The sequence below is a fragment of the Spea bombifrons genome, chromosome 6, assembly GCF_027358695.1.
Source record: "Spea bombifrons isolate aSpeBom1 chromosome 6, aSpeBom1.2.pri, whole genome shotgun sequence".
In the NCBI taxonomy this organism is placed as follows: domain Eukaryota; kingdom Metazoa; phylum Chordata; class Amphibia; order Anura; family Pelobatidae; genus Spea; species Spea bombifrons.
In genome coordinates this window covers 29,701,471-29,724,105 of record NC_071092.1, presented here as the reverse complement: position 1 = coordinate 29,724,105, position 22,635 = coordinate 29,701,471, and the positions used below count along the sequence as shown (strand labels likewise).

Here is a 22,635-nt window from a genome sequence, read left to right as displayed (position 1 = left end):
TGTAAATTTAATGTAAAAACATTGTGGCTCAAAAGGGGGAATTTGTTGTGAATTGTCTGTTGTGTCTGGATTTCACATACACCAGGCAGAAATGTGCCGTTTACTCAAATATTGCAGTACTTTTCTTAAAACTAATTCCAATAAAGCAAAACTACCATATTCTGCTGATTAGAAAGCCGAAGACTAAAATTCATATGCTTAGACATTAAAGTGAGAATCCTTGACTCCAAATGCCAAGCCTATTACACTTCATTAAGACATAATTAGAATTGCACAAGGAAGAACCGAGTATAATTTATTCTTTACAACACCCCCACCAGAGGTCTGGGAAGGTTTGCTTACAGCTTTCGTGATCGGAATACCTTGCCAGATATCTCTCTACACACCAAATATCAAGGTTTACAAAGTACAAATGAGCTGAGAGCGAGGATTAGTTGGCATTCTGCTTTGGTGAGAAATTCAGCAAGGTCTGGCCAGACTCCAGAGCAGTAAACAGATTACGGCATGGTAATGCTGCTGTCAGGAGCAGTTTTACTCTGCTATCTATTGCTTTCAGTGGGAAGTTATTTGGGTTGTACAGAGTCTGGCTCTCCTACAGAGCAAAAACATCATAAATAAAGTACTTATTGCATCCTTGGCTACCCCCCTCCCAGGCTCTCTCTGCAGTCTAAGCACTGACCAGTTACACACAGATATACAATGAGTGAGTGATCACAATCCCTGCGTCCCCCTAGTACGTACTACATAAATAAAATCACAAGGACACCTCTGCCCCAACCTGAAGCCAAATCCACAGCAAGCCCAGTGCCTGTCACGCAAACACATGCAACGCTCTGTGCTAGGTGGACGCATTCCCAGAATAAGAGATGGCTGGATCCAGGGTGTATCCATGGCAATAACACTAAAATTATCCACATCATAAGCACAATAATGCAAACAGAACCTGCCAGCAAGGAGGAGTGCGGACCTCAGCTTTCAGGGAGTCTACTGTACCTTGGACAGCTCCAGCAGAGCCAGCAGGGTGAGGAGGAGGAGGCTGCAAGGAGTCTGCATGATGCTGCTCCCCTGTCTGGCCAGCTCATCAGCACTGCTCTTTGCTGCACATCCTGCGTTGTCCCTGGTGCTGATCCAGCAGCCAAAGTTTGGTGGCCAGCAGCCGGCGAAAAGCGAGTAAGGGGAGCAAGAGAAGGTGCTGCCTGAGGAGAGGAGGGCTACTAGAAGAGGTGTTCAGACCTGGGTAACGGATGTGACATCACACAGGCTCTCGGGGCTCTTCATGCAGTGATTTGGGGGGACGTAGCTTCAGGAGGGGAGAGTAGCAGGTACCCTGGCACTAGGGCTGAAGGCTGAAAATATGGTTACTCTCCCCTTAAATTCTCATAAATCTTTCACAGATATATTCGTATTACGCCCCCCGTGTTCCTGGTCCTTTTGTGGTTTCACTTGAAGTGTCTAGTTCCCTCACACCCTTAGCAGGACTATCGATCTCCACCTCTTCTCTGGATCCCGTTCATAGCTGTTCTGTGAATGTCACTGACAGTCTGCAGAGAGAGACGCGCTCCCGTTGGCTCTGTTCCTAAATGCTGGGGAATCACACGCCCCTATAGTACAATAAGGCACTGTGTATACCCCCCAGCACTTCACCTGGAGGATTCCAGCCCGACGCTACTACGGAATTATTAACTCTCCCCTGTCAGAGGAGGCAACAAAGCTCATCCCTCTCTCAGGAGATCTCTGACACCCCCAGATTTAACCCTTTCCGTGGTAAAAGGCATGAGCCATGCTTTGCAGTGCCCCACACTCTTGCGAAGGGTTAATTGCTAAGACGTCTACTATTCAGATGAGGTGGGTGGGTTAATACTCCTTTTCTTTCTCGTGGCTGAGCACAGAAAGGGAGGTAGGATGGGGACTGAATACAATGGAAAAATTGGCTTCACTCAGAAAACCGGCGGGGAGAGAATTATTTCACAAACACACAACCTGTTACCTCATTTCCAGCTGCTGCTGTAATGACAGCAAGAAAAGAGCCAGCTGTTTTATACAGAGAATTAAAACTGCGAGAGGTGTTTCTGTCCCCATCGGTATAGGAGATCGAAGGAAGAAAGTAACGCATTCTGGCCCATGAAAGGTTCCTGCAGCTTCTGTGATGTCCTCACACATCACAAGATACACATAGTTCTCCAGCGTAATCGGGTTGTGTACAAACGTATCTGGAAAAATAAAACAAATGAATAACTGGGAGCGAGTGATTTTAAAGATAAACAATGGCTTCTGTACTGGCCAATATTGTAGCTTAAACAATGGGTTACAGGCTGGGCTAGTTAACCGGGTGGGAAAACCATGGGAGGGGATTAAAGGATTTGGATAACAATATGATAGTCGTAGCCTTTTCTCTGCTTACAAAAGCAGCCAGAAAGACCCCCACGGTGTAGAGCAGCCTCTCAGAAGAAACCCAGCTGGCCACAGGCAATCCTAGTGAGCTTCAGCCATGGGCCACTGGTAAAAGAGCTCTGGATATCAGATACTGTATTTGCAGCATCCCCTATCACACCTCTGATCATTCTCTCCTGCATCTCACTTTTGCCCCTGCTGCCTCTCTCTCCCCATTTTCCTTCTCCCTCTGGAAGCACCTGTGGGTGGAAGGGGCTGGCACTGGACACATTCTAGATCCTTTCGAGATGGCAGTTAAATGGGGTAGCAGCTAGCCACAATGGTGTGGGGAAGGAAAGATGAAGGTTGGGAGATATTTCAGATTGCCAACTTGGTTCACTTGTGGCTGACATAGTGGTGCAGCCAGAAGTGGTGGCCAGATGGCAGAATGGGCAAACTGCTAAGCACCAGGAATACTACTGTGTGATTATTCAAAATAAAGTGACTCATATTCGATGTTATCATCAAACTTCAATTAAATTTAATCCAGCAAATAAAAGGAGCCCTGTAGGGTGTATGCAGCCTAAAGCTGTTCTGTTACTTTTTAAACCCTACGTTTAATAGGTCAGTACATAAATTAACTCAAGTAATGGTTTTACTTGAGATAAGACACCATGTAGAGAGAGGTACATGTTATATACACATGTAATGCCACAAAAAACAGCCTCATTATATACAGCTAAAACACATCATATGAGGGATTAACTCTTTGAGTGCCATACCCATTTCAAATGGTAATTATCAAGAGAGGGTTACTTTGGGGTAACTAACACGTTCTTTATTTGGCCACGTAACAGACTACATTAATTATCCATTAATTATCCACCTCATGCAGAAGGGAGTTATAATGATCAGAACCGTTGTGCCCCCCCCCCCCCCGGATCTGCCAATGCTTACAGACCACCCTTCCAGCAGGGCCGGACTGGGAATGAAAAGCAGCCCTGGAAACATTTGAAGACCAGCCCCATATAGTTTATCTCGCGGTCGAGCTCTTATAACCACACGCACCCCTTATACACACCCGAGTCACACTATTTGCCATACAAATAACTACAAAACATTCTTTTTATCACATTATTTGTATTAAAATGCCAGAAAGCAAAAGTGTTAAAAGGCCCTAATCAATTATGGAATCAAAACATTTGCTACTGCAAAATTATTTTGATGAAAAAGTTCCATTTTATTTAGTGGAACAAAACAGTGATCACATTATTCTTCACGATATTCTTGTAAGAAACTTTTGGCTATTAATACAACCACAACTGTTCTAGCACTGCATCATCCAGTGAATAGCTCATCCCAGATACATTATAAATTTTTGTTTTAAAAAATGCACACAGTTCATAATGCAAAGTGGTCTGCCAGTTTGTTTATGTAAAAGGTCCTCCATTAAGGGGGAAGGACAGTGAAACCAATGGGAAAAATGAAAGCAGTTCTTACAACTAAATTGGGTTTCACTCTGAAGATACCAACCACCATTCAAATTTCTGCAATTAATCCTTTGTGATAAGATATGCAGATTGAAATAAGAGTAAATAACACAAAACCTTTACTTTTCTGTTCACTGATTTCTGTGCCTAGAAAGTTTTGTCCTCTGAAGTGACTACAAATTCAGGAGGGTGTTTTATCTCTGGATATGTAAACATTAAATAAATCAATTTATTACTACAGTAAGTACAGTGCACACAGACACATACACCAGGACAGCCTCTGCTACACCGACACCCAGACACACACACACACCAGGAAAGGCTCTACCACACGGACTGCAAAACACACACACCAGGACAGGCTCTGCCACACAGACACCCAAATACACACCAGGACAAGCTCTGCCACACAGACACCCAAATACAGACCAGGAAAGGCTCTGCCACACCGACACCCAAACACACACATCAGGACAGGCTTTACCACACCGACACACCCAAACACACCATTAAATGCTCTACTACACCGACACACCCAAACACACACTCCAGGACAGGCTGTACCACACCGACACACCCAAACGCACACCAGGACAGGCTCTGCCACACTGACAAATCCAAACACATACCAGGAAAGGCTCTACTACACAGACACCCAAATACCCACCAGGAAAGGCTCTGCCACACAGACACCCAAATACCGTATTTGCTCAATTATAAGACGACCCCCCCAAAATCTGAATATTATTTTAGGAAAAAAGAAAAAGCATATCATGGGACAGAGTGGCATATAGGGGGGGTATAAGGCATTTCTGGAGGCAGAGTGGCATATAGGGGGTTAAGTAAATTTAATCTCAGTTTAAACAAGATTTACTTTGGTTATTCATTACTCTCTATCACATGATATATAATATGTATATATATATAACTCTCTATCACATGATAATAATATATACATATATATATATATATATATATATATATATAATTTATCTATATAAAGAATTATTGTTAATGTTTAACAATTGAATGTAATTCATACAGAAGAATAAACACACGCTGGACAGAAGTTATAGGGTCCATTGGAGAAAGGTGTAAATTACCAAGAAAAACAGTGGGTATTGTTAAGCATACATGGGTGAGAAGGAGTGGTGCATTTCATAACGGGACATTTTTTCGCACTTCATAAGGCTCTTTGTAAATTGTTTGCGCCAGATATATCAATGAGAATAATAAGAATAAGGAATAGGCTACATAAGCATTGGAAAATTAACTAAGCAAAACACAACTCTGGATTGAAAAATACGCAGAAAGAAAAATCCAATAATTCTCTAGACCTGGCACTAATTCTCATTGGCCAAACAATATGGAGGAAATACTGAGCTGAAAAGGTCACTAATGAAGCCTAAATGTTGCATATGTGTTTGCTTTATTATCAGATAACTGCTGTGGTTCAGCTGTGATGAAAAGTAAAAAGGTCAGACCCAGATCTGATGACCAGGAGATGGTGGCACGCCTGATTTCCAGTGACCAGTAAATCTCTGTGGCATTTTGCAGCTCAGTCTGGTGGAGACCACCCTTCTTAAATCAAGCTACCAGGTCTATATAAGTGATTTCAAGTTGTCAAAGAATTCAGTGTATTGGAATCTTCTAGTAATTTAGAAAAGGTGTTCAATAAATGCATCAGTCTATTAATATGTTGCTTCAGACTTGCTATGCTCCATCTGTTACATATCCCATCAACCTGAGGTCTGCTCCCTTGGATGCAATGAAGCAAGTAGAAAGTCATTAGCATCTGGGTAACTCTAGAGGACTGCGTATAACATGCGTTTTACAAAAAGAGGTCAATTCAAAGATAAAATGCACTGTTAAACTTCTCAGTATGAAATCTAAACAAGCTGATAACAGATATGTTCATATACCACAAAGATCAACATGGCTGTATGAAGACAGAGGCATGGTTCCGTAATGTAATCGAGAAGATATGTAGTGCAAATTGTGCCCAAAGGCAATGTCAGTGATATCATTTTATGCAAGTGTTGGATTCATTCTTTTGGTAAATAAGAAGGCTAGTTTAACAGTACAGTGGTTTTGTACTGACGGTGCGCACTCAGCTAATACTAAGTTGACAAAAAAATTTAATTGAAATCTGAGATTTTTTGTTTATTTTTTTAATATGACACCAACAATTTACACACTAGCAAACACAAAGGGTAACCAAACTTTGGCAGAATGCATCCATACTAAAACCTTACATAAACTTGTTCTAGCTGTTATAAATACCTAAAATATATAAATAAACAGAACAATTGTTCTCAAATTTAACAACACAGATATTATTTAAAATGAATTTTCATTAAACAAATGGGCTGTTGGATATTTTTAATGACTAAATAGTTTTAATGACACGTAAAGTGAATGCTAAATTGCTTTTGAAATGTAATTTACCTTTAAGAATTGGAATTTAACTTTAGATAGATGTCTGAGGACAGTTCCAGCGAAATCAGGGACTGAAGTCTCAGACAAGAGGACGTCCCCCATAAATTGGGAAAGGTTGAGGAAAGGCCAACAGGGGAGTTGATAGAAATTGATAGAAATTAAGTACATCCGGATATTATACAACATATATATTTATTTATATGATTGCAATTCATTCTTTTTGGTACCAGGGTTAATTTATTTTCATTGTTATTATAAAACTCACCATTGCACTTTTATTTTTAGCCTTTTGTTATTGCCGCTACAGGTGTAAGATGTATGTAATATTCAGTTCATAAAGCCACATACAATTTAGTTTTATGTTTTACACTTACTTATCCTCTGCAAGTTTTTCACTAGTTTTCACAAGCTGGAAATCTCTTGGAGATAGGAACACGGCACCCGATTGCATATGCCACAAATGTCACCGAACATCCTTACAAAAACCATGATTGCTACAAACACAGGAAAATCTGTGACGTGAAATCAGTCTGGCTTGTGCTTTACGCCATTAAGACATATATAACACATATATCTTATATTATAATATCTTATAATAGTATCAGATTGGAAATAAAAAAAATTGTTTGACAAAAACATCTCTAAATGATTTCAGGCGTGTGCATATTAGTCATGTTTATGTTTCATAGCTCTGTTATCTCAGACCTATCCCAGACTCCTTATCATACTGCCCATAATAAAAAACAGAATGGCTCAGTCTTAATCACCCAGCCAGACACTGTATTTAATGAAAGTTTATGGACAAGTGGAGTTCATTAGCATTGTGATAAAGAATCGGCTTAGCGTGTTTTTTGACCGGGGAAAGTCATCCAAAATATCACGACTGACAGCAATGACAGCATCCAGGAATTTTATTGGGGCAAAATGAGAAAATACCAGGTTTTGTCAATGTTAGCCTATATTACTTTATATAGCAGTGGATTTTGTGGTTGAGGAGAAAAATATTTTCCATGGTACTTCCCCTGTAATTCAATAGAAAAAGTTTGCAACAGCTGGCTCCTCTTCTTTTTTATACCAGTTTACATCAATGTGTGTCAATGTTATTGTCAATTTTGTATATTGTCAATTTCCACTGTTCCCCTGTTGTGATTTCAGAATCTGCTGGCGCTCAAGGTAATGTAATGTAGTAGACTACAGGCTGATGAAAGGCAAGTATCTGAAACTAGAAATACCCAGACTTCATCCATCTAAACCCTTAATTGCAAACTTATACTGCCATTAGCTTTCATTAAAAGAGAGTGTTGTTTTCTTACTTTGTTCCTTAAAATTACAACAAATTGGCCTTTAATGAGAGCATACTCTTACTCCCGCCTCCTAAAAAAAGAAATGGGAACCTTTTCTATGAAGCATGGTTCTGAATCAATATCAACTGTGTATGAGAGCCTTTATTTTTTTTTTTACGTTCTGTACATTTGTGCTACTGCTACACACAAGGCTTGCATTTTGTTTGCACCTACACTCAATATTTATCAAACACATTTGCATTAAACATAATAATTTACTGAAATATACAATTTATGCACAAAACAGCCAAGAGTCTAACAGCAGATTAAAATGGCATACTGTACGTACCAACATCATACTATTTATTCTGGAGCCCTTTTACTCTTTTGCTGCAAAGCGTATCATTGAATGCTGACAGCCAATTGTTGTCCCAAAAATGTGGTGGCGATTGGGTCCTAAAGATAGTAATTGTCAAATATTAACATATTACACAATTTAAAAATAAAATGCTGAGACATCTGCCCACTCTGTACATAAAAATACTATAATATTAACAATAATTGTGATAATAATCTATTTGCCACAAATCACATGGGTAACTTTAAAGCTAAGGTAATTATATCTATAGAGTGTATTAGACAAACTGCTTGATATATAGATATAGATATATATATATATAAAAAGAATAAATTATATTTTATCTACAAATCTTGGTATTCTGTATTTTAGTTACAATGACAGCAATGCAATTGGTATATTGGTATTTTGATCGCTCATAAAGAACAATAGCGCATGAAGCATAATTTCAGTCTAAGAGGCTGGACTGATTTTCAGCAGGGTCTCTCTAGGTTGACAACCGTGTTCTTTTCAGTGACCGCCCGGCAAGATCTGCCGTGAAAGGACATCAGAATGTTTCACTGAAACCACTTATAAAGATTTGCATGTGCTTCTCAGCATGCATCAGACCTTCAGACATCAGCGTGAACGCACAAGACCTAAACCCACACAATATTCAGAGGCAGCTCAAGATCAGGTGGTCTAGTACCTATTGTTTGAGAACATCCGTACTTGGCCTGAGGGAAATGGTTGCCACAACAATGAATTTGCAAAGCACTTTCTATCATGTATGAGATGAGCAGACCTGAGAGCTGCCCCCGACTTTACCAGAACCCCTAATCCACTGCTAGGTTTTTAGTAACTAAATCCTCATAATAGTTGAATAATAATGAAGTGAGACTTTTACAAACGCAGGGTTTTAGAATGTCATTCCTGATGGATGTTAGCATCCTGCCATAAGAGAACATTAAATCATTTCTTGTGCAGTTTCCATCGACAGCAAAAAACATAACCCGTTCAGTCCAGCAGAAATAGCTATATCTTTTGTTGTGGTTCCTGATTTACAGCCAAATATCTATAAACATTTACAATGCATATCAATATGTAACCATATATGTGTCGAAAATACAATATGCTTGATTTGGTTATTCATTTCCAAAAAAGAATTGGCAGCTAATCATCAACTAAAATATCACATTATCTGAATACAAAGACAGCAATAGCCGCCCTTCCTGCAATGCTGGCTTAATCTAACATCTAAAATGTGTGTGTATGTAGAAGATAGCTGGTATGGGTGTGTATACATAAATGAGTGAGTATAGCATGAGAAATATAAAAGCTAGGAGAGATATAAAATAGGAAAGGGTTAAGTTCCTCCCACATTTAATATTTCTACAACACTGACTCCTACTTTTGACCTTGGCTACAATCAAATAATCCTTGCCTAACAGGGCTGCATTAACAACTGCTAATAGACTGTAAGCCCACAAGATCAGAGCCCTCTTCTACTTCAGTACCAGTCCGTTTTATGTTTGTTCATTCTGTTATTAATTCTTATTAGTAATAACAATATTTTTATGGCATAAATGAAAATATGGCCAGAGTAATGCGGGATCTGTATCAGGGTCTCTGCTGGGCCTTGTAAGTGAGAGCACCCGTTTTAGATTCCTCCTTAAAAAATAGGCAGAATGGGGACAAGGAAGGCTTTATAGACCGCTATGTTGGGGAGGGGGCACTTTATTTTCTCCTAAAGCTATCCCACCCACCCTGTTTTAAGAGGAGTGGGTTTGCAATGGGCATAAAGGTAATCTGGGGTCAAGTTGGCCTGTCTGGGGTGGGGGTAACCTGGATCAGAAAATCCACTTTTTTAAACACTTTAGGGAGGGACCCATAGTTTCTAATTGGTTGGAGAAGTGTGTCTGGCCTACCGTGTTAGAGTTTGTTTACGGCCAGTGATATTTGGCAAGACGATCCTAGAAAATGGAGACATGAGCCCTTAGTTGAGGCTGGGTTAGGGATGGTGAAGTTAGAATTGTTAAAAGTTATTTATAATGGACGTAGGAACTGTTTTTGGAAGGCAATATTCATTTTTTCATGACTCGATAAAACAAGCAGTGTTTAATAAAATGCTTTAGCCTTTAAAATCCAGCTTGTGTCTGTGTATCTATTTTATGTTATTCATTTTACCCAGTAATCAGTGAAGAGGTCATGACATCATATCCCGTCACATTGCTCAGTCTAGCAAAAGTCAGGCCACATGCGGTCCCCACCGGAGCGCTTGTTTGCGTGAGTTTAATATTTTATTCACTGGGAGGATTTATCAGTGCTGTGCAGCTGTCACAGCAGGGGCTGCCACTAATGACAGACCTGTAAATTAATACAGACATTGTAGAACCTACACATTTACTTCCAAAAAGACGGGATGAAAATAAAAAAAATCCAGTGCCAGTTTAACAGGAACTCCTGCATAGATTTTTCACAATTACTGCTCAGTCTTAAATGCGAGAGTGTTACGCAATACTGGGTATATGATAGTTGGAATAGAGACTATATCGTGTAGGTTATGGTACAATATTCTATTAAATGAAAAAATGGAATTAATATTGGTTTGTATTTTCAATTGGATATGATTGGGCTGGTGTGGGTTTGATTTTCACCCAGAAATGTGGCTTGGCTTGGATTGGCATTAGAGGGGGGAATTCTAAGCCAGAACAGGCGACAGCGTGTCATCTCACAGTTGACAACACAACTATGTTCCTCTTTTAGGACAGATAGTCCTTCTTTTGCATCCAAATCCATGTGACCCTATTTACTCCCCTGATGTTCCTCTTTTCTTGGAGCTCAGAATGTTTGTCTGGTATCACAGTGTTCTACAGCCCTAAAAAGTCACAATAATGTGTACATAAATAAAATATGCTTTTCTTCTCGTTAAAAGCCACACTCGGTTACATAAAGAGCTGCCAACTGGTCACAAAATCACAAAAAAGTCTAGTGAAAGTCACAGCTCTACCCACAACCTATAAAACATGAGTACCCCTCTTTTGCCATTTGAAGAGCTAGTTGGCATGATACTTAAGGCACGTGTACGGACTAATTAAAGATTGTCTAAAACACATACAATCTATAGACTGTTATGTCTGTATGAAGAGTAGATTAATAATTAAAGAGCTAGATGCAGTTATCTAGAGAATATATCCATAAATATGGAAAATATTTTACCTTAAGAATTTCTTCCATTTTATCCATAAATGAATACACCATAAAATGTTCTGATGACAATATGGCTCGATGTGTCCCGGTGCCATGCTGCTTTTCTCTTTCTTGTCTCACAGTAAGCCGTATAACAAAGTAGCCTGGCAGCTGTGTCCTGTCAAATCAACGTAACTTTGAATAGGATTGTCAACTCCCGGGCAAGCCGTGCAAGTCTGTTCAAAGTAGACTAGGCTTTAAGTTACTAAAAGCAAAAGCAGAGATGTTAACTGTAATAGGAAATTTTATGAAAAATCCAGTCCCAGTGGTAAATACATTTTTAAGCATGTGCAGGGAAACAATGCCCCTTGCAATTGACCTTTTCTTAACTTTAAGAAAAGGGGGGGTCTTATAAATTTCCATTATCCTAACATTAATAGCATTTGTAATTCCAGTAGTTTTGCTTACACTTAACTGGGATTAATGCATTTTACATAGTGTGTAGTGATTCCATTATGACTTGCAAAGTTGTCAACTTGATAAAGACCTCATCGTGAGGTTGAAACGTTGTTGTCCTTCTCCTTCAATAAATCTGCCTGATGGAACCGGTGTGCCTGGAGCCTTTTTCTATTTTGATATACTGGGGAGCTGGCCCTTCCTGGCACAGCTAAGCACCTGAGTTCCTGTGGGGAGTGTGTGCAGATTCCTGATTCTGGTGACTTGCAAAGTTGTGTCATGAAACTTACTGTCTTATCATACTATATGTATATATCGTATACATACCTCACAAGTGTCCCAGTTTTTGCAGGACCGTCCCAAATTTTGGAACATAGCTGCCCCACTGTCCCTCATGTATGAACAGCTAGGATCATGAGCTGGTTGGGAAAGTCCTCTGATCTCCACTGACTGGCCCAAGGAGAATCGTGGTCTGTCTTGTAGCACTGACCTTCATTGGAGGTACTACATACCTGAGGTAAAACCATAATTTAATCCAGAATTGAAAAACATCCTTAATTTGTATTATAATTTTATTTATTTTTTTAAATTGTTAAAATCTATATTTTCAGTTCTGACAATACACCAGTCTCTCCGAAAGACATAACCCTAACACATGCAAATACACCCACCATTTCCTCACTGAAGATTGCATTGGAGACACCCCAAACAGGAAGTTGGCACTCACTTCCTGGACACAACCTACATTGTATCTAACCGTATTCGTCTTAGTTATGATATAAAGATTACATTAAATGTTATGTTTCAGAATGGAAAAAAAGTAAATATTAAATTTAGCACAAATCCTGATCCAGCCTGTGAATTTTGTGCTGCTTGATTCCCAGCTTTTTTAGCATTTTTTCAGTCCTCAAATAATGATGGACAAAGGATAACAATTCTATATATATATATATATATATATATATATATATATATATTAAACCAACGCATTAACAGCACTTTCAAATAACTGGGTGAATCATAAAAGGCATTATCTTGTGAACATGCAGGATAGAAATACGGTTCTTAACCTATAATTATGGCTGTAGCCTTGCCAATTCTAAACAAGATTTTATATTCACTGTAAATAATGGGAATCAGTTCTATCTACTTACCATATAATTTACAGCTCACTTTAATTAGTTGCAAAATGACAGTTCTACTGGTATTTGGGGACGGCGCAAAATGGTTATTAATTTCATCCAAATGCAACCACTGCTACATACATTTTCTATAATGATAGTTTGACAGTCACGGTTTAAAAATACATTACTGCAAGTTTAAACTTTCATATTTGATTTTGTTGAAAAGAAGTAACGTTTAATGGGTAATTATTTCAAGTGGTAGTTTTTCCAGAAACTGGTAACTTTGCTTTAGAAAATGAATTCAGTATACTCCATTACAGTCACTGTGAACCCCTTATTGAATATCTTTTGATTCTTTGTAGTTTCCAGTTTACCAATACCTTTCTTGTGAACTGGATATTCAGATAAGTATTAATTAACACGGATTGATAGACATCGGAATGATATCATTTAGAACACTTGCTTTACAAATATTTAAATCTCAAAAGCACTGGCCTTGAAACTGTTCTTAATGGAAAAGCTTGTTTTTTGAAACAGTGATACTTGAACTCCAATCCATGAACCAAGGAAGGGCATACCAGGTCCTCTAGGGACATATTTTCAAGACATTCCTGCTACTTCATTGGTAATAAAGGGGTTTAATAGAGCTTCATTAGAACTATTTATTTATTTCATGACATGATGATGATTGCAAATAAAATGTTGTGGAATGTGGTTCTCTCTTTATATATATTTGCCTTATTACTCAAATTCATATTGTTATTTTCTTATGCAGTTATGCTTGATATAGGGACTCTATCCAGTTGTCCCTTATGCTGCTCGGATTTCACATCTCTGGTCCTTTTTGTCTGTTTTAATACAATTTGTGAATACTTTCTGTGGTAAAACTGCATTTATCCATGTAACTGTGCCTAGTATGTGTTTTAATGGGTTATAGGGTTAGACATCATCTGACCATTCTGTATCTAATCGTTGTCTACGATGGGTTCTTTCTGACTTTGAAAGAAAGCCACTGACTGATATACCATTTCTGAAAGTTATTCCAAGTCACAGAGTAATTTGCTGGCAGTTGTTCTGCAGATTCTAATTGAAATGAAGAACAATGCAGCTTTCAAAGAATCATCCAACCCTTCAGATCGCTTCTGTCACACACTATCAATGAGCGAGTTAGAAAGATTTCATATCAGCACTTTCTAGATATTGCTCCGTGATTGTCCCATAAAAGACCTATTTTTATACTTTACTTTTTATCTTTACAGATAGTAAAAAGAGTTCAGCATGAACTGAATTCTGTGTTATGGACCAGTTTAATACTGAAAGTAACAGAAAAAAAAACCACATGGGTTTGTTGTTATAGAATACATCAAATATATCAAAGCAAGATTGTACATGAAAAGATGCACTGATGAACCAACAGTCATTGTGCTCATATTCTTATCATTATTCAAAAATATATTAACAAAATAATTTAATGTCTACAACGATACAGACTATAGATCAATTTTGTCATTAAAGAGACAATCTAGTCCCCAGCATTGTTTCTTTTCTAATTTTAGCATGATCTCCAGTACATAGTATATTGGACCCAAAAAGACATATGCATTTTTTCTTACTCCTGCTTTTACTCATCTCCTGGCTGCTTCTACTGCTGGAAGTACAGCAGGTAGTGTAGTGGAATGGAGGTGTTAAAATAGAGGATGAATAAAACCTAAAAAATCCCAAACAATACATCCACCCATCCACATTAAAGTCACATGAGGTCAATACAAGCAATCCTTGGATGCCTGTTCTGGACAGGGAAAATCACCCCCTTGGCTCTCAAAAGGCTAAAAAATTACTTACCTTGGCCATTCAAAAGATAAATCCCTTTATGAAAAGGCACACTTAAAAAACAGTAAAATAAGTACAAGTAATTTATCTTAATAACTCCCTGACTGGTAAATCTGCAAGTGAGGGCAATTCAGGTAACAAACTCAACCGACTCTACTTTTTTGGTGAATACCTTATTTTTGAAATGACAACCTAGCACTTTATGTAGGTTGGTTCAGACATGATATCTTATTTTATGAAGACTCATAAATTGTGGTAATTCTGCCAAATTGGAGCATGGGTACATGTGTACCGTGTGTGTGGCAGTCAGTGTCTACAGTTGCATCCAATTGTAAAAGTGACTGCCACTGAAGATTAATGTACTAAAGCATGGGTCACTTATTGTCACATGGGTGAAGGTGTGCATATTTTAAGCCACTGTAGTGTATTGATTATGCGTCAGTAAGGATTATTGTTATTGTCATTTATATCCATACCAGTAGGAATCTATCTGTTCTGCTGAGGTCAATGTATGAGTGTAAGGGTTAGTGTGGTGGTTAGAGTGTTCATGAAGGTCAGTATTTCCCCATGGAATAATGTCTTACTGCTTGTGCAAGACTAGCCAAATGAAAGCAGAATTTAAGAGCCAAATAGCAAGCTACTGTAAATTGTTTAGTGGTAAGAAGCATATATCTATACAATTAAAAAGCATAGGAAAAAAAAAGTGTAAGCAAGGAAATCTTGGGAGCTTTGTCTACCAGGATACAAAGCTTTATTTAGTCCTAATAACCAGTTTCAACAAAACCTTAAGGGACAAGGTAGGAGTCCATTTTGCATGTACTTAACCCCTTAACACCCTTAGGACATAATATTACGTCCTATAAAAAATGGTCTAGTCGACCATTTGGATGTATTAATAAGTCCTATTTTTTTTAACCCGGCATGGATGTTTCCCCTCCAGTACACAGAAGATCAGGCTGACGTCTCATCTGTCAGTAAGGAGCCAGCAAGTAGACTCCAATGTACATTTACATCTGAATAAAGCTCGAGTGGTCTTTTTTTTTATTTTCTACTGCATAGTAATGTAGTGATATATAATAATAGCAATACATGTTGCTGTGTATTCTCTAAATCAAGACTGCTCTAGTGGCCTTTTGGTTCTGCATCCTAAAATATTAGAAGCCTAGTACAAACAGGGATTTGTGCTTTATTTTATTCTTAGGTTGGATCCTGCCAATGCGCCACAAAAGCTTGGATGGAACTCATCTCTTCCTACCAGGGTTTTCTTAGTTGAGGATGGGTAAATGGTTCACATGACTATAGAAAATATACGACCCAACCCCTACTTTTTGGTTAAACATAAAAGCAGAGAGCATTGTAATTTTACACCTGAATCTTTACAAACAGTTGCTATCTGTAGTAATAAGGCAGGACTCTACCTGTATACTTGGGTTTAGCTGATACTAAGTAATAGGTAGAATGTTACGATATGTCTTGTATGTAGAATATAAATAGAATCATTTTAATTATTTATTTTTAGGGGGGCCTTTATAGCAAAACACCCACAAATCCTCTTTTTTTAGCCAGTTCCTAACTCAGCTTATTAGAAGCAGAGCCCATTTATTGAAAACTTTCTAACCTCAAAAAGAGAGTTCATTCTGGTCTGGAATAATTTACTTTTCTTCGGCTGCAAGAAGCAAATATTAGATTGTAAACTTTTGGCTCAAAACTAGAATTAACGCTAATGAACCTGATTACATTTTATTAAAACCTGATTGTACAATCTGCCAATTTGATAAGCTTTGTGTGTTATGTGTCGCGGGAAGAAAGGTACAGGGTACACCATTAATACTATTCTTTTTGCAGCCATTAAGTACTGCATGCAGAGAGCAGTTTAGCTGCTGGGCAGATGAATACGAGGCAATTGATTGTACACTACCAAGTCTAGTAGGGCATTCAGTCTGTGCTCCAGCTAATTGCCATTTCAGAACATGTGGCACAAACATTTATTGAAAGTGGAAGCAGGAAAGTATATTTATTTGAAAGACAGGTTTGTCTTTGATATTGTACAACCAAAAGCCCTAATCAGCTTGATTAGGAGACACGGGAGGAGTGAGATTTCATAGGGCCACAAATATATTTAATCAAGTGCATTTGAGAGTAAAGAACTGAAAAAACCAACAGACACTGTTGCCTCACAATTCTCATGATTCTTATCATGATTTTTGTGAAAGAAGCTGCAGAGAAAGAAATATAGAGTAATATTGGGAAGAAAATAATATAGTGTAAGATAAGCAGAACATGATGTCATAGACATTCTGTAGGAAGTATGACCATATTGAATGAGGAAAAAAATGACATGTAGGATTTGCTAGTGTGGTAGGGAGTGTGGAGGGCACAGGGCACAGGGCAACACCCAGATGAAAGAAGAGATGAGGACTTTACTATATCTCATTACATAAATGCATACTAATCCAACATTCAAATCATAGGAAGATCAGAATGATAAGTAGATGGTTGCTGTTTGGTCATAATAAGTCATAGAACATGTACATACAACCTCTTTTAGAGCATCTCCATTTTGTGTTTTGAGGCTTTTGTTACAAACTATTTCCCACAAACGACAACAACAATAGTTGTTTAGCTTTAACAAACTCTTCCTTCCTACTCTCAATCCCCACATATTACATACATAAACCCAAATGTTCTAAAGATAAACCTGATGTGACGTGAAGGCTATCAGATCACTTGTTTGGACTGCCAAAAACATTCACACTGTACACTGTGGGACTTCATTAGATAGCTGCCCTGAATTGTGGTTGTGATATTTGTCCCTTGATAAATAGGCCAACATATAATGTTCTATACCATAAAATGCTTTGTGTTTGGCCGAGTTCTTGCTTATAATACAGTTTGTGATTGGGCAAACATTCACCTCAGATTACACCCTTGTTCTCTATTAAATAGTAATAGTCAGAATTAAATGCACTCTCTTGGCCTCTGAATCCTTCAACAGTACAAAGGTTCATAAGTTCCAGGGATGTTTGAATTCACATTGTAGGCCACTCAGACAGAACAAAGAAAGGATTATCTCTGTTATATATATCAAATAATAGCAATAGATTGATATACAAAAATCACAATTGCACTCATCTTTTTATTACCACTTTATCGTGTTCCATACATTATTTTTACAGAATGCTTATCTTCTCGAGCTTTCACTCTATGAAATACTCTATATCATAGCAAAGTACTTATTTGTTATCAGGGCCGGCCCTATAATGGGGCAGACTGGGGCAATTGCCCCAGGCGGCACTTTAGAAGGGGCGGCACTTTGCCGCCCCAAGCGCTTTTTTTTTGGTTTTTTTTTTGAAGCGGAGGAGAGAGAGGGGCACCGAGTGGTTTCCGCTTACCCGCTCGGCGCCCCTCTCTCTCTCTCCTCTGCGGCGAGTCTCCCTGTTCGGTCCCGGTGCCGGCTTGTAATGCAGAGCGCCGGAAGTGACGTCAATTTCCGGCGCTCAGCATTACAAGCCGGCACCGTGGCAGAGCAGGGAGACTCGCCGCAGGACTGTTTAAAGGTAAGTACCGGGGGGGTAGATTATGGCGTCGGCGAAGTTTAAAATGCCGCCCCCCCCGGCGTCGGCGCGGGGGGGGGGCGGCGTTTTAAACTTCGCCCCAGGCGGCGTTAAGTCTTCGGCCGGCCCTGTTTGTTATTGTCAGTGGGTGTTTTTGTATTGTTTTCAACACTTATGTTTTGAGGACTAATGTAAAGTTTAAGCAGACTGAGGAATTTCTATACATATGAACTAACCACGTCATAGCATACCTATTTCTTGCCAAGGAGGAATAGTCTTAACATCGTGCTCAGGCAATATCTATTGGTTCTTTATGTATAGAGAGGTCATGTTCGCATACAGCCAGCTAATGGTTTTGCATCTTTAACTAGTCTTCCACATCCTAAGAAATAAACCCACTCCTGCCAATGTGTCAGAGCTAAAGCAGAAAAGGCTATTTTTTAGGATTTAAAGGTAAGCAGGCAATGCAATAAAGCATTGAAAAAAGGCAATCAGGGTGCTGTGTTGTATAGATGGAAGATAGGAAGAGGCAGTTCTGGCCTCCCATACAGCATTGTGTATAGTTCTGGAGACCACATCTCCAGAAGAGTTTATAGGAGAGCCACTAATATGGTAAAATGTTTGCAAGATAAAAATGATCAGTAATGACTAAAGGATCTCAGTATATATAGGTTGGAGGAAAAAAGGGAGAGATGATGTGATTGAAATGTTTGAATATTTAAAGAGATTTTATGGGAGGGAGGTTTATGTCAAATAATAAGAAATGTTTGAAGAAGAAGTCTCCTCAACCATTGAATTATGCCTCATATAGGACTAGCTCATTCATTCTTGCTGAAGAAATTATATTTTTGTAATAGTTCTAGATTTGAGCATTTTGGAGGTGTACAGTATAAATACATATATATTTATACTGCTTCTAGTGCAAAATGAATAGAGACCACTTTAGCGGATACTAATCTGATCTCCTCTCTACTAATCACACAAAGATCAGGAAGCCCTGTGTTGCTGATTGCAACGTGTGTGATTAGCCTACTGAGGGGGGGTTGAGTTATTAGATATCTGATGAAAGTCGGTGTCAACACTACTGGCTTCTGCTTACACGACGGGGTCTAGACTGTCTTCTATATTATTGACATAAACAGTAAATCATTTTGAACCCCTACCTATTTCATTTCCATTGTTCCATCATGCCCTATGCTCAGTGGCGTCGCTACAGGGCAATTGCCCCCCCCCAGGTTAATCCTTGCCCCCCCTGTTGCCCCCCTGCCGAATTTGGATCCCGTCTTTTTTTTTTTTATTTCTTTTTTTTAACGCAGAGGAGAGAGAGGGTGCGGCCCGAGTAAGATCGGCAGCCAAGGCAACCGATCTTACGCGGGCCGCACCTCGAGCCCTGCTACTTACCTGTGGGAGGGTCTTCTGTACTGCATAGAGGAAGCGGAACCTAGCAGACTTCCTCTGTGCTTTACCAGAGAATGCAGAGGGAGGCCGCGCCCTCTGCTGAAGTCTCTGAGCGGCGTGGAGGAGCTGCAGTGCAGGTAAGGGGTGGGGAGGGAGTTTGAATGAGAATGTGTGATTGAGGGAATGAATCTGTGAATGAATGAGTATATGAATGAGTGTGTGTGTGATGGCATGGATGTGTAAGTGCTGGAACCTAGGCATGATGGGACTGTGATTGCTGTTAGCAATCACACTCCTATCATGCCAAGTCAGCCAGTACATGCTAAAACCTAGCTAGCTGCCCCAATTGTGTATTGATGCTGCCAGCAGTATGGGGTCTACACATCACTTACAGCCACCCTGTACCAGCATGTACTGGCTGACCTGGCATGATAGGAGTGTGATTGCTAACAGCAATCACAGCAAGCACAGTCCCATCATGCCTAGGTACCAGCATTTACTGGTTGCCTGGGTTTGATAGGAGTGTGATTGCTGTGTGGGCAGTGTGGACGCCAGGGCTGGCTTTGGGGTGTGCAACCTGTGATCTATGCCTGTAATTTAGGGGGTTTTAAATATACCTTTTAATGACGTGTTTTTATGTGAATTCCAATTGATCTTTACCTGCAAAGCTGGGTTTTTGCGTTATTCTGTAGATCGATATCTAAATATTTCCATACATTATTTATGTATACCTGCAAATACAGTGTTTGTATGTCTTATTCAGTTGATTAATACCTGCAATGCTGTTTCCATGTATTTATTTGATCTATACCTGCAATGCTACCTTTCATATACTATTGTATACCTGCAAATACAGGATTTGTATGTCTGATTCTGTTTATTTGATATATACCTTCAGTGCTGAGATCACAGGGGAATTTCAGTTGATCTATCCATGCAAAGCTTGGTTTGTGTGTTAATGTGTTGATCTATACCTGCTATCGGCAACTGGGGCTAATATTAATATATATGGGCAGCAGGGACAAAAACACTAAGGGGGGTATAAACGACAATGCAGTGTGAAAAATCCATCCTGATGCAGACGTCTGTGATGTGGATTGTGTCCTGCTGTGTTTTTGGTTATCAGTGTAGCAGAGCCTATCCTTGGGTGTGTGTGTATAGGTGCTGGTGTGGCAGAGCCTGTCCTGGTGTGTGTGTTCAGTTGTCAGTGTGGCAGAGCCTGTCCTAGGGTGTGTGTTTGGGTGTCAGTGTGTCAGAGCCTGTCCGTGTGTGTGTTTGGATGTGGGTGTGGAAGAGCCTGTCCTGATGTGTGTGTTCAGTTGTCAGTGTGGCAGAGCCTGTCCTCGTGTGTGTGGGTGTCTGTGTGGCAGAGCCTGTCCTGGTGTGTGTGTTTGGATGTTGGTGTGGCAGAGCCTGTCCTGATGTGTGTGGGTGTCTGTGTGGCAGAGCCTGTCCTGGTGTGAGTGTGTATGTTTGGTTGTCGGTGTCGCAGAGCCTGTCCTGGTGTGTGTGTCTGAGTGTTGGTGTGACAGAGCCTGTGTTGGTGTGTGTGTCTGGGTGTCTGTGTGGCAGAGCCTGTCCTGGTGTGTGTGTGTATGTTTGGTTGTCGGTGTCGCAGAGCCTGTCCTGGTGTGTGTGTCTGAGTGTTGGTGTGACAGAGCCTGTGTTGGTGTGTGTGTCTGGGTGTTGGTTTGACAGAGCCTGTGTTGGTGTGTGTGTTTGGTCATCTGTTCCTGGCACTTAACTTACAGTAGGAATTATTTAATTTATATTTATCCAGAGATAAAATGCCCTCCTGAAGTTGTAGTGACTTCAGGGGACAAAACGTTCAAGGCCCTGAAATCATTTAGTGGAAAAGTTATTTATTGTGTTATAATATTTATTTCAAGGATTAGTCGCACTCAATTGTGGCTTCAGGCTTCCCATGTTGAATGATCAAGTATTATTTTAGCCCAATAACAAAAGTATAATTCCATAGCACATTACTTTTGGAAATTATGAATGCCCCCCCAGTTTGACTGTGATATCTTGTGTGCCCCCCCTATATATTGTTTCTAGAGTCGCCACTGCCTATGCTGCATCAGACATTTTAGTAAAAAATACACCATTGAATAGAAAATGTAAGTATTTTGCTCTGATCTGCCCTCTTTAAATACAGTACATTTACATAGCTTTCAAAACTATTAGCAAACCATCTTTACATTTATACATATACAGTAAGACTGTGTACATGAATATAAATGTTTTTTGCCGAATATGTAATATGCAACTGACACTGCACATTACTGGAATGAATACTCGTGCATACACTATTGAACAAGGAAGGGAAAATTGGATTTTTGAAGCTTTTTATCGGACATCTAAGAGATTATACAAATGGCAAAGAAGCCAATCATTTCTTGGTCAATTTTTATTGGACGTATGATAGTAAAATGTCTACAGTTATAGTAAATTGCCATAACTAGGGAGAGGTCATTTCGAAGATTATAGTAAATTTAATTTAAGTATAGATTGCGTTACATGCGCATAAAGATTACATATAATGACAGTTAGTATGATCACTATATATATGGAAACTATGAATCAACATTTAGTTTATAAAATGTGAAACACGACACAGGACTTTAGCTATTCACTTCGAAGAGCATTTCACAATTGTTTCATTACCTTGATGAATTCCCACTGTGGTTCATAGTTCATACTGTAGCGAGTAATTAACTTAATTTTTTAATTATTATTTTTGAATTTTCCATATAATGCAACTGATTGTTAAACTGATAGATGCAAGGGTGCGCATTGGGTGAATTGTTCCTGAGTGCAGTATTTATTTGCTCCCCTACCCCCTGGAACTAAAGCAAACACAAACACTAACAGAGAAACTCATTCTAACACCATACACAATACATACACACACTATATTCCTTTTTCACACGACTAACCCTAGGCTCACAACTCTAAGATACACTCATGCCAACACCATACACCAACACACACACATTCTAACATCAAATGCTGCCAAATACACTCATGCTAACATCATACACTAACGCATACATGCTAACATCAAACCTTCGTCTAAGTACTGAAATGCAATATAGTATTGTTCATTGTGTTTCTCTTTCTTATTATAGACCATATTTATAAGACAAATTTCTTTCAGAAGAA

At 39.2% G+C, this 22,635-nt stretch overlaps 1 protein-coding gene and 1 long non-coding RNA gene across 5 annotated transcripts in view; one reads left to right on the top strand and one right to left on the bottom strand.

Annotated features, from left to right (window-relative positions):
* The window catches only part of OLFM3 (olfactomedin 3), a 50,237-nt gene extending 48,773 nt beyond the window's left edge, over positions 1-1,464 (bottom strand). Inside the window, exon 1 of the mRNA XM_053468827.1 lies at positions 994-1,464. Within this exon, the coding sequence (XP_053324802.1) occupies positions 994-1,053 (60 nt within the window). The 5' untranslated portion in view covers positions 1,054-1,464. The remainder of the gene's footprint in view (positions 1-993) is intronic.
* LOC128499871 (uncharacterized) overlaps positions 1-22,635 on the top strand; it is a 374,046-nt gene that overhangs the window by 244,743 nt on the left and 106,668 nt on the right. The gene's annotated exons all lie outside the window — the stretch shown is intronic.